General features: G+C 41.2%; 1 protein-coding gene across 1 annotated transcript in view; it reads right to left on the bottom strand.

The window, feature by feature from the left end:
- The window catches only part of LOC122926280 (5-hydroxytryptamine receptor 3A-like), a 36,715-nt gene extending 27,974 nt beyond the window's left edge, over positions 1–8,741 (bottom strand). Inside the window, exons 1-3 of the mRNA XM_044277654.1 lie at positions 8,592–8,741; positions 7,574–7,618; positions 6,324–6,433 (exon numbers count right to left, since the gene is read on the bottom strand). Coding sequence (XP_044133589.1) covers positions 6,324–6,433; positions 7,574–7,618; positions 8,592–8,741 — 305 coding nt within the window. The remainder of the gene's footprint in view (positions 1–6,323; positions 6,434–7,573; positions 7,619–8,591) is intronic.
- Between the last annotated feature and the right edge of the window lie 9,709 nt (positions 8,742–18,450).

Below are 18,450 nucleotides of genomic sequence, written 5' to 3'. Positions count from 1 at the left end.
ATAAGTACTGATTGGTTCTGTCCCCTTCAATTCTGTCTCTTATATATTACTTTTAGTATTCCGTGTAAGATATTCCTTGTAATGTAGTAGGTTAAGCATACTCATCCCCCATTCTGTTGATAAGACCACATTCCTGAGTAGTGATCTCAAAGCCATATCTCAGGACATGAGTGACATCAGGGGCGGGGACGAGGTGTATAACTCTGGTTACACACATATATTAGTTGGAACCCTACCACATATTGCATATTTAGGCTAGTAACGCTTATTTATTTTGTATTATTCTGTATGTGATTTGTCTGTGTTATGTTATATTTAATGACACTTAGTAAATATATTTATTCACTTAGCCTGTATATGCTTATTCGTTCTCAAATCTTTTGAATTCACATTACAGTTGGTGTCAGAAGTGGGATTTAAATTATGAATATGCTTTTTTGTTGCTAGTATGTTTCACAGAGAGGAGAGTTTGGACCTGCCACTCCAAATGGGAACCTGAGCATTCACAAGATTCTACTAATCTGCTAGCACATTATTAGTGGTTGCATATATTGTGCAAATATGTTATGAGCTCTGAGTAGGGCTGTAGTAGGCTCAGTAGAATCTAGCAAGGTTCTTTTGGAAGTTGTATGCCTGAAAAGATTCTAGTAAAAATCTGTAAGACTTTGTGTAATGAGAGCTTGCAGATTGTGGACATCAGAGATCTTGTAAAGTTGAGGGGGCTTCTGATGAGTTTGTAACAGTACTGTGTAATTGATGACACTAGGAAGAGGAAAGCGCACAAATGTCTACAATGATCATAACGGCACTTGTGTTAAATGTTCAGAAATGAACGGTTTATGTCTTTGGCACTCTAATGCTGTTTGTGAGTCCTGGCCATAGTATTAGAGATTAGATTTATTTGTTTGTAACAAATATATGCACTAAAGGACAGTAAGTGTGATATATCAGGGACTGTTTTTCAGTTAATAATGAATAAGCATTGTACCTAGTGTGTGCCAATAGATCTATGGCTAGCACTAAGAAAAAGACAGTGAAGGCGTTAAAAATACTATATATCTCTGTTCTGGTTTCAGATGGCACAGATGTACAGATGGTTTCTTTGAAGATGGTGGATATTTGTGGATTGTTCTTTGTGTAAGGGACATAGACCCATAGATAGTGGTATTTTATGGCCCATCCCCCCTCTAGTCTGATTGTATTGCTCTTTTTTTCCCTACTTTCCCTGAAGTAGAATTCTTGAGAGATAATAGTCAGGAAAGGGGGACTGACTGCTGCAGTGGGCTGATCCCAAACCCCAGCCTCAACTGAGAACATTTGTTAAGAGACATAGTTTGCTAGGCTCAAACATTCCTTAGATAAGGGATTTTGGATTTTTTGCAATGCTGATTGTTTTGCTTAGAAACATATAAAAGTGACTGGTTTGGATTGGGGGGAAGGGGGTATGAGGTATCAGACAGAGGAGTAAGACAAATAGAGTCTAAGATTGCTGAAATGTAGGGTGTTTAGTAAGTGATATGCAATAGCTTTTTACAAGACACAGAAAAGTGAAGATTTTTTAATAATGTTTTTTTCTTCTTTCCCAAGCAGCTAATTGTAATGTGGGAACCCAGCCTTACGTGCACCACCAATTCAGTCATATAAAATGATTTGGTTTTAAGAAAATTGTTTTATTATTATAACTTGAATGCTGTCTTGTTATAGGATTTTGATTGATTACAGATTGAAGACCAGAAGGCATTGGCAAGTAATGGCTGAACAGCAATAGAGATTATTAGTAATTCTGGGTGTGTGTATCTTTTTCCAGGAAAGCTGTGTAGCTGAGAGTCATAAATCATTCCGTGGAATGTGAATGGGTGTAGCTTTAAGTTGCAGTTGTGTTGAATATGTGTGCAGTTGTGAAGTATTTGATGGATGCTTAGCAGAACTGTGTGTGCAATCTGTACTTCAAGTATAAGGGCGTGGGTATAATCTTTGAGTGGATATGAATACAATATGCTGTAGCAGGAAATGGATAAATGAAAATGTGAATATATGGAGTACAATATTTTTTTTTATATATATATATTCTATACAATGGGAATTAAAAAAAAGTATTGGGAGATTTTTGTTTTTTATTGGTGCCAAATTTTTTATTTAGCTATACAATTTTTTTTAATTGAATTCAATGAAACGTTTCCTATGAGCCCTTCACGTGTTCATGTCTGTATTGTCAGATTTGTTTGTTTGTATGTTTGTAATATATGCTTACTATGACATGTTAAAGGGAACCTGTCACCGGGATTTTGGGTATAAAGCTGAGTACATGGGTTGCTAGATGGCCACTAGCACATCCGCAATACCCAGTCCCCATAGCTCTGTGTGCTTTTATTGTGTAAAAAAAACGATTTGATACATATGCAAATTAACATAAAAGAGTCATATCTTACTTGTGTGACCAGAGTAGAGTCATATTTTCAAGCTCTGACTCATCTCAGGTTTATTTGCATATGTATCAAATGGTTTTTTATACACAATAAAAGCACACAGAGCTATGGGGACTGGGTATTGCGGATGTGCTAGTGGCCATCTAGCAACCCATGTCCTCAGCTCTATACCGAAAATCCCGGTGACAGGTTCCCTTTAAATGTTCTGATAACACCAGAGATCTGTCCTCATGACTGGTTAAGCGTAGACTGACTAGAAGAGAGAGGATTGTACTGTCCAACTGAAAGGGGTGGACTTAGATGACATAGAGGGGAGGGAGTCCATGCTCTAATTACAGGGCACCCCATGAAAGAAGTCTTGTGTTCTGGTGTATGCCTTCATGAAGAGTTTATTCTTTAGGACATCAAGGAAAGCTAGGTACATCTGCAAACCAAGATGCCAAAGAGTATTAAGTGCAGAGTAAGCCACAAAACCTCATTAGGTATGATACAAGATTGCAGCACTAGTTACTTAAGAAGGTTCATGAATAAAAAATTATATTAATTACGTCCAGTTTTAGGGTTGGTAATAAACTAGCAGATGACATTGAGCAAGTTTAGACATATTACAACAAATGTATGTTTTTTTGTTTTACATCACATTGTGATATGATAAATATTGTAGTGTTATCTTGCATTCGACGACACTTGAACATCTAATCCATAATTGCTATTGTTTATCTAATGTGTTGAAGAATGGTGAGGAATGAGGATGAGGATCACTATAAGGGTCCATTCACACGTCCGCAAAATGGATCCGCATCCGTTCCGCAATTTTGCGGAACGGGTGCAGACCCATTCATTTTCAATGGGGCCGAAATGTGCTCTCCGCATCCACATTTGCGGATCCGCACTTCCGCATCCGTGCTTCCGTTTCCGCAAAAAAATAGAACATGTCCTATTCTTGTCCGCAATCGCGGACCAGAACAGGCATATTCTATTAGTGCCGGCAATGTGCGGTCCGCAAAATGCGGAAAGCACATTGCCGCTTTCCGTGTTTTGCAGATCCGTGGCTCCGTGTATCCGCAAAACACGTTGCGGACGTGTGAATGGAGCCTTACTTGTAAAAATTATATATATGTTTGTTTTGAAGTTTTATTACGGTAAGAGCAGTGAGACTATGGAACTCTCTGCCTGAGGAGGAGGTGATGGTGAGTACAATAAAGGGATTCAAGAGGGGCCTGGATGTATTTCTGGAGCGTAATAATATTACAGGCTATAGCTAGGGGTCGTTGAGCCAGGGAGTTATTCTGATTGCCTGATTGAAGTCAGGAAGGAATTCCCCCCCCCTAAAGGGGGGGAAATTGCCTTCTATCTCACAGTTTTTTTTGGCCTTCCTCTGGATCAACTTGCAGGATAACAGGCCGAACTGGATGGACAAATGTCTTTTTTCGGCCTTATATACTATGTCACTATAAAAATATTGAGTAATCTTAATAACAGATAATTAGATTAGGTTTAGGGTTTAGCAAAGTTTTTTTTTTGCTTTTGAAAAGGACCTTGATGGTATCATTGGTAAATGTTATTCAAATACAGTGTTGGACTGACAAAAGTCATAAGGACTTTTGAACATTTGTTTTGTTTTATGAATTTGATGCAGGGGTGAAGAGAAAACTAAATTCACCCCATCAACAGCTTTTCGTGACATAGACTGAATTTTAAACTCTGGACTGATTTTTTAAAACTAAAGTTAATTACATATTTTAGACTCTGTGGAACTGTTTAAGTACCTCTTTCCTAAGAGCAGGTTGTATCAGCTGTTTAACGGAGCCAGGACTGGCGACCTCAGCAGTGTTCAGGGGTTGTCAAAGTCAATGACACCAGCTGTGGTAAGACACAGCTTTCGGTGACATTAGGCCACCCAACAAAAAACGACTTAAATCACTGGTCTGCCATGCTGAACAAGGACTTGCCGCGGCTGTCCAGAGGTGGACCTCAAAGGTAATGGTCTGCCCAAGACTTCCTGATCAACCAGCAGGTCTGATGTAATGACTTGCAGACCAGTGAGGGGAGGAGGTACCAATGTTAATGCTCCTCCCACAGGCAAGGTAACGGACTGTCTTACACCCACTAAAAGGACACTCTGAAACATGCACTAAAGATTGTGATTACACCGGCAATATCCTTCACATCAACACACACAAAGGAGGGGTAAGAGACTGAACTTTGCAAAGAGCTGGAAACCACATATGTGTTGCTGTGTGGTGCTACGAACACCAAAAAAAGGAGAATGGACTTTGCACCAGAGACTTTGTAGGTTTAGGATCCAAGAAAAAGATCAGAAGTAAAGAAGACTTCTGTGAAAGATACTTCTTGTTAGTCCAACACACAGTTTTTTTTTTGTAGATATACAATGGTTCCAAAGTGGTTTTCTGTCAAATGACTAGGGGTTATATTATGTTATGTAGAATAGGTCCTGAGATTGGTTGTTGACAATGAATTCAAGTTGAGTTGAAGCACCAGGGGTGGAATGTATTGTAAGGGTATTTTTAAATACTGATTGGTTCTGTCCCCTTTAATTCTGTTCCCTTTATTTCTCTCTCTTTTATATTACTGTTAGTATTCTGTGTAAGATATTCCTTGTAATGTAGTGGGCTAGGAATAGTCACCCCTCCCCCATTCTATTGATAAGATCACATTCCTACGTAGTGATCTCAGAGACATATCTCAGGACATGCATGATGCACACTGGGGGTGGGAACGAGGAATATAACTCTGGTTACACACATATATTAGTTGGGACTCCACTTGGAACTTCATCCTAGGTAGGATGTAAGTATTGAGTTGCCCTATCTCTTATACACCCTGGGGTGTTGATCATGTGTTATAATGTGGTAGACAGCCATGTGTTATAGCATGGCTGACCGGAGCCCTACCCCATATTGTATTCAGGCTAGTGATGTTTATTTACTTTTTACTCTCTATTATTCTGTATGTGATTTGTCTGTGTCATGTTATATTTAATCAAAACTCTCTTCTTCTACGGGCACGCACAACACTGTGACCATTCCACTTAAAATGTTTGTGTGTTAGGAAGTAGAATTTTGCTCCTACCTGAGGTAGATTCTTTGTATAATTTATGACAGTAATGGAAAATTTGTTAGGTCCCCTAGACCACACTCTTTCTGCCTGTGACTCCACCCACTTTTCTTTTTTATAAAAGTGGTGAGCACAGCTTAGGCACAGTTCAGTTATTTAGTCAGTTATTTTCATCAGTTATTGTGAGCCAAAACCAGTAGTGAAGCCTACTCAGAGATCAGGTATAATGAAAAGATTGTCTCCTGTTCTGTGCTTTTGACCCACACCTGGTTAATGCTCACAATAACTGATGGAAATAACTGATCAAATAATTGAAGTGTGAACTCATCCTCAAAAGGGGCAAAAAGTCACTAATTTTTGCAAAACTTTTTTCCCATTTTTCTGGATCGGGAGGATAGATAAATTCCACCTATTAGAGATTAATGAATTACTCAAAATTCTATTAGGGTTTGATTCAGACAAATCAGTTTAGCGATTCTGTTCAGACTTGAATTGATTCTACCTGAACTGGACAGAAAATTTGTATATGACACCTTGAGGTTTCCTATAAGTCAAATTATTTTATTTCTACACTTTATTTAATGTTTTTTTATTTTTTATTTAAAACTCGCCCAAATCAAACCACCTAAAAATTCAGATTGGGATGCAACTTTAACTTTCATTCATTTGGGTCGAATCAGATTTTTGGCTGTTTTTTTTTTCTTACAGAGAGATTCTCTGTGTTATTATTTGTGGCAGCCCTTTTTCCATTTCAACAGCAGGAAACTTATTTGCTTCATTTTTTTTCAATATCCACAAGGAGTTAGTGTTTATACTCACAATTCATTGATATACACATCCGGGACCCATACCTCCAGAGAGGGAAGAGAAATTAGAGAAATATTGTCATACTCCAGTGGATCCCATGTTAGAAATTCATCTTTCCAATACTAAAGAGAACATATGATTAAATAATATTACTAATGTTATTTATTTCATTGTACTTATAATTTTCTAATTTGTTACACTGTAACTCAGTTGCATTATGGGAATCTGGTCATGTGACCTCAAGTCTAACCAGCGTTCTAGAGCTCGCTCTAATCTGGAAACAGGAGATCACTCTCTGCCATGTGACTGAATTCCTGTGAACTACAAGATGACATCACCATCTAGCACCTCACAGGCCCCACCCCTCCCCAACTTCCATTTTCCTCTGTATATTTCTGAATTCTGCTGAACATATAAAGTCTCCCCTATCTAAAGGACCATGGGCGCAGATATATAGTAGCTGAGGGTAAACAGTAATTAGCTGCAGCAATATAAAACTCCAGACTCATACCAACTGTCTATATGTGATGGCTAACCTTGGCACTCCAGCTGTGGTGAAACTACGACTCCCAGCATGCTCCATTTATTTCTATAGAGTTCTGAGAGCAACCAAGCAAGGGGACATCTTGGGAGTTGTAGTTTTACCACAGCTGGAGTGCCAAGGTTAGCCATCACTGGACTCTATACCATCTGTGTTTGCTGACTTTCCAGTGTCGTTCTGGAGATGCACACTGGTCTCCCTGCCTCCTGCTTGTAAAAGCTGACAGAGAATAGAGAAATGACTGGAGAGAGAAGACAGACTCAAGCTGATGAAAACATGGAGACCCTGCAGTGTGAGGAGAAGGCTATATCTGAGGGGTGGAATAAATGAATATGACAAACAACTCACAAATGGCACATCAACTATAACAGGTATGCACATGGCATACACAAAAGCCTCTATCTTGAAGTGAATCAAAAGGATAGGCTTAGCTCTGTCACCTATCCAACTATTGACTGTGGTCAGAGTCCTAATATTAGATGGGGATGGAGTTGGACCATCCACTGGAACCCCCCAGCAATTGCTAGAATGAAGTACTTTGGTTAGAGTATTGGGCTGTCTCTGTACCTACAGTTGGGTGGAGTGGTCAGTCACCACTCCATACTTCTCTTCCCCAGCATGGACTCCCATGTATGTAAAAATGTCACAAATTCTTGGATATATGATGAATGCCCTTATAATGTAAGGTTGGAGGAAGCTGGTGAAGTCTTGGTTCTCTTACCCGATTATATATGCACCATGTTGATAACAGCTGTTCCTTCTCATCCTGCAAAGGAGCAAACATGTCATCCAAGAATAGAAAAAAAAATCTGTTCATATTTACGTTGAGGCTTAAATATCTATGATGGATACAATTGTTCTGTTGTAAATGGATGGGAATGCAAGCGTAAGGGACCCCACTAACATAGTGCCAATATTGCCACATTACTCTATCAATATGAACACAGTCTAATAAGAAATACCTACATATATTATATAAATTATAAGAGGTTCTCTGACAGTAAGAAATTAAAGGCCTCCACCCTGGCTATAAATATTGAGATTTGAATGCAAATGTTAAAGGAACACCAGGAGGAGCTCATGGATAATGTTCTCTTTTGTACTGGGCTCCACAAGGAAGAATCCAGGGAGACTGGTCAGGTTATCACATAATAATACTCCCCCCCGCCCAAAAAAAAATATATATATAAATAAAAATCAGTATCTCAGCAATGCATGGCACTGAAGACCTTGAAGCCTATATATTTTGTGGCCTCACTAGTACGGCTCTTCACATAAGGTGCTATCTACTACTGCTGTATGTGTTAGAATGATGCCCCATATATCACTGAGGTTCAATATGTCACTATGTTATGGCGATCCCAAGGACTAAATTTTTAAAATAATGGTGCTTCATATTTGCCTACAGTGCTGCATACAAGATTCAAAGAGCTCTGTCATATTACCTTAAAGGAGAATGCCACTGTATTGTTGCAATGGCCCCACCTACTGCCAATGTGGCTACGACAGATGGTCTGCCGACTCTGCCTACTTGTGTTGGTCCTACCTGCTACCAATTCAGACTTGCCTACAATATGACATTGCTTTTAGATTGCTTTGCAGGGCCAATATAAGTCTGCCTCTTGCCTGTAGCTTAGTCTTATGTTGGTTAAAAACGAACCTCATATTTTTTTCAATTATGGTATTTATAAGGTTAAATGAAAAGTCCAGTTGGGGGACAGACAGCTATCTGTACTTACCACGGCAGTAATAGCATATATAGTTAGGTCTATATACACCATGGTGCTATTTTTCCAGTTCCTTACAGGTCTCAGATCCTTTTCATATTCTTGTAACAGGGAGTGCACTAGACGGACCTGGGTCAAATTTAAATATTCAGCACTTCTCATGGTTCCTTTGTCTCCTGTCCAAAAACCACAAGCAAGTAATATATTAGAACAAGTGCACAGGTTACAATATATACTGGTAACTTGACAGCCTTTTAACTGGGAAAAATTTGAATGAGAATTCCCAAAATGTCAACTTAAAATAAGAAAAACTGTAGAGTAAAGAAAAATAAGCAAATATATTAAAGGGATTTCTGGTAAATGGCTTTCCACGCTTTTATAAAATATAGCTTATAACACTATAACACTAATGCAAGCTACTAATTAATATGTTTTTCATTATTTATATGTCCCCACCAGGTCCCCATCTTATTTTGCACCCCATACAAAATAAGATGGGGACCGAACCAAGAAAATAAGTAGCAAAAATGTAAGTTATAAGTAGCTGTAGTAGTAATGGAAGTGGCAGTAAGGGATTAGCAACAGGACGTAGCAGCTGTGATGGTGCGGTCGCAGCAGCCATATGGTACAGAAAATGATGGTAGGCAGCCAGACAGTAGCAGTGGTGGAATGGGCCGGTGATTAATAGCCACAGTCAGCAAGGGCAGATCTATTCTTCGGCCTCAGCTGGAGGTGTCTGAAAATCCTCACCAATCCATGCATGGTTCATTTTGACAAAAGTGATATTTTGTACATCGGTGGAGGACAACCTTGTCCATTTCAGTGTGGCAAAGTCACCTGCTGCACTGAAAAACTTTCTGGAGACTGGATAAGACAGTACAGAGAGCAAACTAAACCAGTTCCCATTTAGTACAGGTGGAGAGCAGTACAGTTAATGTAGTATTGAGCAGTACAGTACTGTACAGAGAGTAATGCAATTCATGCAGTATATAGGGCAGTACATGTAGTACAGGTCGAGAGCAGTATAATGCATGTACCATAGAGAGCAGGTTTATTGTTCTAATTATAAGTAACAAAATAAAATAGCATGTATAAAGGTGTACAGTACATGTACTATAGAGAGAAGTACAGTATATGTAGCAGAGGTAGAGAGCAGTACAATACATGTACTATAGAGAGCAGTATAGCACATGTACAGTCAGGTCCATAAATATTGGGACATCAACACAATTCTAACATTTTTGGCTCTATATAACACAACAATGGATTTGAAATGAAACGAACACGAGAAGACGAATCAAGAGAAGACTTCACCAGAGTGAATACAAAGGGTTCACCACAAGATGTAAACCATTGGTGAGCCTCAAAAAAAGGAAGGCCAGATTAGAGTTTGCCAAACATCTAAAAAAGCATTCACAGTTCTGGAACAACATCCTATGGACAGATGAGACCAAGATCAACTTGTACCAGAGTGATGGAAAGAGAAGAGTATGGAGAAGGAAAGGAACTGCTCATGATCCTAAGCATACCACCTCATCAGTGAAGCATGGTGGTGGTAGTGCCATGGCGTGGGAATGTATGGCTGCCAATGGAACTGGTTCTCTTGTATTTATTGATGATATGACTGCTGACAAAAGCAGCAGGATGAATTCTGAAGTGTTTCGGGCAATATTATCGGCTCATATTCAGCCAAATGCTTCAGAACTCATTGGACGGAGCTTCACAGTGCAGATGGACAATGACCCAAAGCATACTGCAAAAGCAGCCAAAGAGTTTTATAAGGGGAAGAAGTGGAATGTTATGCAATGGCCAAGTCAATCACCGGACCTGAATCCTATTGAGCATGCATTTCACTTGCTGAAGACAAAACTGAAGGGAAAATGCCCAAGAACAAGCAGGAACTGAAGACAGTTGCAGTAGAGGCCTGGCAGAGCATCACCAGAGATAAAACCCAGCATCTAGTGATGTCTATGCGTTCCAGACTTTAGGCTGTAATTGACTGCAAAGGATTTGCAACCAAGTATTAAAAAGTGAGAGTTTGATTTATGATTTTTATTATGTCCCATTACTTTTGGTCCCTTAACAAGTGGGAGGCACATATGCAAACTGTTGTAATTCCTTCACCGTTCACCTGATTTGGATGTAAATATCCTCAAATTAAAGCTGACAGTCTGCAGTTACAGCACATTTTGTTTGTTTCATTTAAAATCCATTGTGATTGTGTATAGAGGCAAAAACGTTAGAATTGTGTCAATGTCCCTATATTTATGGACCTGACTGTATACAGCAGTATGGTACATATGGTACAGGTAGAGAAAGCAATACAGTACATGTAGTACAGGTAGAGAGCAGTACAGTATATGTACAAGTAGAGAGCAGTACAGTATATGTACAAGTAGAGAGCAGTAAAGTACATGTTCAGTATGGAGCAGTACACTACAGCTAGTAAAGATAGAGAGCAGTACAGTACATCTATAATGCAGCCCAGTACATGTATAGAACAGTACAGCACATGTAGCATAGATAGAGAGAAATACATTACATGCAGAAAGCAGTACAGTAAATGTAGTACAGGCAGAGACAGTATGTTTATAGAACAGTACAGTACGTGTAGTACAGGGAGAGAGCAGTACAGTATATGTAGTATAGACAGCAGTACAGTACATGTATAGAGCAGTACAGTTAATATAGTATTGAGAAGAACAGTACTTACAACAGCAAAACCTTTTGGCTGAACCTCTGTAAAGGGAATCAATTCAAGCTCATTGACCTCCACTTATTTTTTACATACCTGTGAGTCTGAATGTGTTATTAGCAAACTTTTCCTAAAATACATATTCTTTGATGGGTGATATGATAACTGAAATTTGACTTTTTTAATCTTGTGAAATAATGTACTAAAGAAAGAAGTTTCTAGTTTCTATGGACCAACGTAGATTAAACATTTCCTTTATTCAGAAATCCATTTGATATTCCATAAAAACAATTAAATCAGTAATAAGTTACATATTTGCTTGACAACATCGGGCTTCAGCTGTCTGCAATATTGCTGCTCCAGCTCTTGTGGATGTTTCTATATGGAAATGCCAACTGGGTGCACGTGGATTGTAATGCACGGAGACGTGGCAGCCTGAACATGGGAGAAAGTAATATGTAAGGTATTTCTGATTTCAGATTTTTTTTATGGAATAGCAGATGGATTTATGAATAAAGGAGCTGTTCAACCTACTTTGGTTTAATAGACGACTGGTGAAGCTGTGGTGTATGAGGACCTTGCCACGTGTCCTATTTTGGGGGATTTTTTCTATTTTCTTGACATAATGCAACAAATGTAAACATGGTATGTTACATTGTCACAAGAGGATTCTCATGATCTAAGGCTTTACGTGTTCAATTCATCCATAATGTACTCACCTGAACCTGAAGTTATTAGAAGAAGCAGGTAGAAGACGCTATACTGAATCCAGCCTTGCCCCATTATTGATTTGATTGAAGAGAAGCGTCTGAAAATCAAGGCTGATAAAGAATACATCTTCAATTAGTATTACTGTTCTGCCTCGACTTCTACAGTATCTGATGGATCTCTGATCATTATTAAGAAATGACCGCTTTCTTAGTCTTCTTCTTCTTCCCACTAAAATGAAGGAGAAAAACTATGTCCACTCCTAAATATGAGATATTGGTTATTCTCTGGCTTCGCTCCATCTTGCTTTCTAGTTCCCTTTGAGATTTTAGCTTAATATCAAGGCAGATATTACCTTTCCATTATGCTATCTGTGGTTGAGCTCCTGTTGTTTCTGTAATAATCTACCTCTCAAGAGATTTACAGCTTTCTACTTGAAATAATAACTCACAATAAGAAGTTGTAAATATCTGTTCATTTCTGATTAATGAAATTGCACAATTTCACAAAGGATTGTGCACCTTTGGGGATGTTGGTAAATCCTCCTCCTGGGCAGACCTACGGTACTAAGGGAAAGCATACTTACCTGCTTACTGGCACTGGTTACAGGCCCCTTCGCTCCATAGGCTTGGCTGCTCCACTTGGCATCTTGGTTGTAAACTTTCTGTTTGATGCCACAGCAGTAAATGGCTTCCCTTGCATCACTTGACCATTTTTCAAGACGCAAGGGGAGCAGGTCACCTCTTCAGCCAGAAATTGGCTGCAGAGGAGTGAAACAAAAAGTTGCTTCCAAAGATGAGTTTGAGCTTTGTCAGTGGTGAAGGCAGGAGATTGACATGGTAAGATGGGATGTCCGGCCCTGTCTATCATATGGCAGGTGGGCACATCATCACCTGTGAAATGGCTAATGAGGTGAATTGATTTGTTAGAATCAATTCTCTAATTTCTACTGTCATCAGAGCACTTGGTTGGCCAACACGTATCTCTCCTGATCACCCATATACATGCATGCTTGACCAAAAGGAGAGAAGGAAGAAAATCACTGCTGGCCCAACTCCCTAAGAACAAAAGGAATCGGCTTGTGGAAATCCAGATGCCCCAATATCTGGCAGCAGGGGACAGTTGGGAGGCCCAATACACATTAGATGGTCAGCCAGTCCATCTGATATTGGCAGGTCCCACTGATATTTATGTAATATGTATAGACCTGTTCATACCATTGTTTCGACACATGAAATTGCATTACACCAAGAAGTGTCCTTAAAATTGTTTAAATCATATTGTAGGACCCTAGAAGTATTTTATGCTATGTTAGTATACACCCCAAAGGTAGCCCCTGAGCTGTATGCTTACATATCTACCTGACATGGAGCCCCTATAATACGACCCCCCCCCCCCCCTTCCCATGGTTTTGCACTGCTGCATCCCCTTCCAACAAAAACTTACCAAAACAAGCCAAGAACCAATAAGCAGCCATATTTTAGCTATCTCCTCTTGTTCCAATCACCACATCCAGGAATCAACACAGAGGATTGCTGGAAAGTACATGAAGAAAGGAAGTAGTAGTTGTGATGCTAGTGCTCATGGTGGCAATCTCCACTCTAGCGCTTTCTAAGTCTGAGCAATGACTGGAGGGTGCACCCTTATTTCCCTCTGGGCACACCCTGGTACTGGGGCTCCTGTCTGCTGCCAATTTGGGTGCCCTTGATGTTAGATGTTTTGCTGGGTGCAAGGTGGGACCAGTGAAACGATGTACACAATGATCAGGCCTGTTTTTCACATTAAAGTTTCTTTTTATTTACTTGATGATAGGGTAGTAGTACAAATAGCAGCAAGGCACAGTTCCACATTTTTATCAGTGCAATATTCTCTCAGAAGCAGCGTATAGACAGCAGCAGCAATGGTGCTTATCACTCTCTCTCTCTCTAAAGATACTTTGCAGTCTCTCCGCAGAACCATGGGCATACAGTAAAGTCCTTCTGGACCGAAGGGTGAAGAACTAATATACTAGTGGCCACTGGCCAGGGGTGGACTGACAACTCATAGGGCCCCCGGGCATTAGGAGATTATTGGGCCCCTGTGTCCCGCTGACCCTCAAGCCACACCCACACACAGCCCCACACACTTATCGCGCCGCTCCGGCTCCAGGCTCATGTGGGCCCTTGGGCGATAAAGTCTCAGTGGGCCCCTTTACACAGTGATAACATAGTAGATGTCCCCTGCAGTCCTATGTAGCAACACAGATAACACAGTGATGGCTATCTGAGTACAGAAAATTTGGTAGTGTTACTTGCAGTCCTATGTAAAACCACAGATAACACTAGTCCTGATAATGTGATAGTGTTACCTACGTCCTTAGTGTGCCTCCCTGTGTCTCTCCCACAGACTCCATGCTGGCGGCGCTGCCTCCTCTTCCATCTTCTGCTTCTTTCCCTGCACAAAACATCCTGATGCAGCTGGGTCAAGACATAGGAATACTGTGTGCATGGTAATGGTGACACACACAGGGACAGACACACAGGGACAGACAGACTGACACACACACACACACAGGGACACACACACACACAGGGACAGACACACACACGGGGAGAAACAGCCACACAGAGGGACAGACACAAAGCTAGGCCTCACCACACTCCAGCCAGGCTCCTCTCCGTACAGGGGGGAGCAGGGTTACTAGTGGGGTGACAGGGGGAGGGGGGATCAGGGTCACTAGTGGGGTGACAGGAGGAGGGGGAGCAGGGTTGCTAGTGGGGGAGCAAGGTTACTAGTGGGGGGAGCAGGGTTACTAGTGGGGTGACAGGAGGAGGGGGGAGCACGGTCACTAGTGGGGTTACAGGAGAAGGGGGGAGCAGAGTCACTAGTGGGGAGGAGCACGGTTACTGGTGGGGGGGAGCAGGGTTACTAGTGGGGTTACAGGAGGAGGGGAGCAGGGTCACTAGTGGGGTGACAGGAGGAGGGGAGCAGGGTCACTAGTGGGGGACAGAATAGGGGGGCAGGGTTGCTAGTGGGGGGGACAGGAGGTGGGAGCACAGGTAGGCTACATGTGTAAAATACATCTATGCCACTAGTAACTGTCACAGTGCCACCTGTCCACATCTGCACCTATGATGATGGGCATTTAAACGCCATTAACACTGTACACTGCCATCCTGCAGGGCAGATTGTACATTACAGACCGTTACAGACATGTCACCACTTACTCAGGGCAGTATCATTTTCCTGTTTATTGTATTTCCGCAACTAGAGGTCTCCCTTCCTTGCCTGATATCTTACTTCCGGTCTGTGCATTCCATATGACGTACGTCTCTGCGTTCCACTCCATATTCGGGTATAGGTGCCGAGGTGGGCAGTACTTCCGGCACTTATGGCTGATAGGTGACGGTATCCTCCGGATAACATGATAGTATGAGGTATACCGACACCTGATAATATGCTGATAATGCCCGGACCGTCTTCTAATGTGCTTTAGAAGAGTATCTGCCTATATTGGCAGTACACTAAGTGCCCGAATGGTCAGTCCACCCCTGCTGGTGGCTCATAATCTCTAAGTGTGGTAGGATGTTTTAACAATATTCCCCACCAGATCAGCAAAGTCTTTCTGACATAAGCAAGCACAAAACCTTGTTATCTGAGTCCAATGCATGGCCTTGTGAGTTCTAGACTGTGACGAAACCAACCTCGCCACTGGGTGGTGGAGAAGCCTGGCTACCAGCCTCTTGCCCCAGGACTATGGGCCCTCTCATCAGCCAGGCTTCCTTTGTTCACAAAGGACTTTTACTAAGTTTTGAACCCCTGGTCTAATGAGACCAGTGAGTGAGACCTCAACCAAGCTTCGGCGGTTCGTGGGGTCTGCAGTGCTTACGGTGTCAAGTGGAGTGCTTGGAGTCCTCGGGAAGCACTAGGAGCATCTATCGACGGAGGTACCCGGTTGGGGTGCCAGGAGATTTATTACATAGACCTTCTTAGAAGTCTAGTCTCTCTTTCTGTCTGGGGTACTTTGGTAGTATGGCTGCTTTCTGAGCAGTTGTGTGGTCAGAGATTAGGTTTTTTTTTGTACTTGGGCCTGGTTGTGCAGGAGGTGTAACACACATGTCTTCTTGCACTGCTCAGACTAGACTCCCTCAAGTGTAACTGGTTAAGAGGTGGACCCAGTCCATCTCCTAACAACCTAATACAATTTGTCAAGGTGTCATGTACCCAACAAATCACAACATTTAACTCAAGAAACAATGGTAATTAACTGTTTGCAGCAGTCCTTCTGGGGTACTGAAGAAAGAAACACAGATCTTATTTGTGCCTACATGTTGTGGACATCACTGCTGAGGGCATAGATTGGCTGGCAGTGGTGATGTGTGTGTAGATGGCACACCATACTGCTGGAGTAGTGGAGACAGGAATTTGGTGCATTAACTATTGTATTCATAATTTTTATATCCCTGCACCCTGCTTGGGAATGTCAAAAGGGTCTCAGAGAAACTGATGATCACAACGATCCTATGTTCTCAAACATTGTAAAAGTTTTAAGTCGCCTGTATTTGCCATTGCAGTATGGATTCCTCACTGTAGCAACTCACAGTGGTTATCTCTATAGGTCTATTATCTTTTCCATTCAAGGCAAGGTGGGATATTGAGAATTCAGAAAATCAACTAAATGTGAATTGTCAGAGTTTTTTTCAGTGATTAGCCATTGAATGTACATTAATGTGTTTCCGGAAAGCGGCGTACTAAGTAGTGTGATAATGATACAATCACAGTAAAAGCCTCTGTGTCTTGCCAAAAAATGATGTCATCATAAAAGGAGTTGATGTGTCCCTGGATTATTGAGCTGCAGTACATTACAGCCATACAAATACAAGTTTCAAAGACTTTTGACGTGGATGATGATGACCACTCTGACAATCACTGATAGTTTTGACTGGTGAGTATTTGGATCCTGAGACTAAAGATGAGAGAATTTCTTAAAAATTTGATATGGCTGCTTCGCGAATGGAAAAAAAAAATTGATTTGAGACTAACTACTTCATCACAAAGTGCATTTCTTTGTAAGTAATTGAACCCCTCAGATGCCACTTTCATCACTGATCGCGGCATCTGAGATTAATATTAAGGCCTTCCAGGAGTTAGTCATAAAAAATATTACTTACTTTATGCCATAGCCATCTTGCTTTAAGATCCAGCACAAAATCATGACATCATCACTCTGGCCAGCGTGATGACGCCATACGTCACCGTGCACGAGATATGCGCAGGATCTTAAACTAAGATACCCACAGCTTTCTCTTCACGCTCAAATAGATGAGGTGAGTATGATTTTTTTATTTTTTATTTTACCGCCATTTCAGGGAAAATTGATTAGTTACCGCGAAGGACAAGGAAATTCGGCTTCTTGGCGAATTGAATTTTCCCTGAAATTTGGATCGAAGTTCACTTCGGATACTTTGATTCGCTCAACACTACCTGAGATGCCTACCGATTCCTGAAACAAAGGGACAGAAGCACTCAGAAAAGGAATGCACCCCTTCCGCTGTTCTCTAGTGTATGGATCCATATAAAGTATATGAGTCCATATACCGCACACATGGCTCTTCAAGGAGATCTGAGCAAAGCCCAATACAGCTTCCCTTCGTTTTAGTCTCAGCAACTGGACCCCTACTGAGCAAAACTTCTGTCACGTCAAAGGTTTTGTGAAATGCTGAGTAGTCTTCAAGTATAGGAAGAAATGCAAAAATCTCGGCAATTTCCAATTTAGCTTTTATTTTATCCCAATTACTGAATGTTAGTGTCATTACAGGAGAACCAGAAGAGACATGTTCCTAATCACATATACTAGCAGTACATCTACAGGAGGCTACGCATACAATGTATAGCAGACACAACTGCCTTCTAGAGGTACCTAAAGGACAATGAGGCACGTTGACTAAAGACTGGCTTTTCATACACATGCTTCTTAATGAATCTGCCATAGCTTGTGCCGTTCACACGCCACAAACTGAAATCTACACTGGCAATGTGCTCATCAAAAGATAATATTGCGTGGCACAGACTGTATCCACTGTGAATTGTACTAAATACATTTCTAGATAAGGGACCAATAGATTGAAAGTGGTGTTAAAGGGTTTGTGCCAAGTATATCCTGTGTATAGGGGAAAACTGATTGTTGGCGGTCCAACTGCTGGGACAGTTATCGATCACGAAAGCTGTAGTCCCGTTCCCCCGTTCTGAAGGATCGGCAGGTCGGTCGAGCATGTAACCTACCACTCCATTCATTCTCATTGGAACCACTGGAAACTGCTGAGCTCTGTTCTCTGAGGTCTCTGGTACTTCCATAGAAAAGCAATGAAATGGCAGGTTGCATGCCCGACCTGCCACTCCATTGGATTTGGGGAACGGAACCACCATTTTCATGATCGGTGGGGGTCCCATCAGGTGGACCCCCACCAACCAGTTAGTTATCCCCTAACC

This window comes from Bufo gargarizans, chromosome 2, assembly GCF_014858855.1.
Source record: "Bufo gargarizans isolate SCDJY-AF-19 chromosome 2, ASM1485885v1, whole genome shotgun sequence".
NCBI lineage: Eukaryota > Metazoa > Chordata > Amphibia > Anura > Bufonidae > Bufo > Bufo gargarizans.
This window is presented reverse-complemented; position numbering and strand designations above follow the sequence as displayed.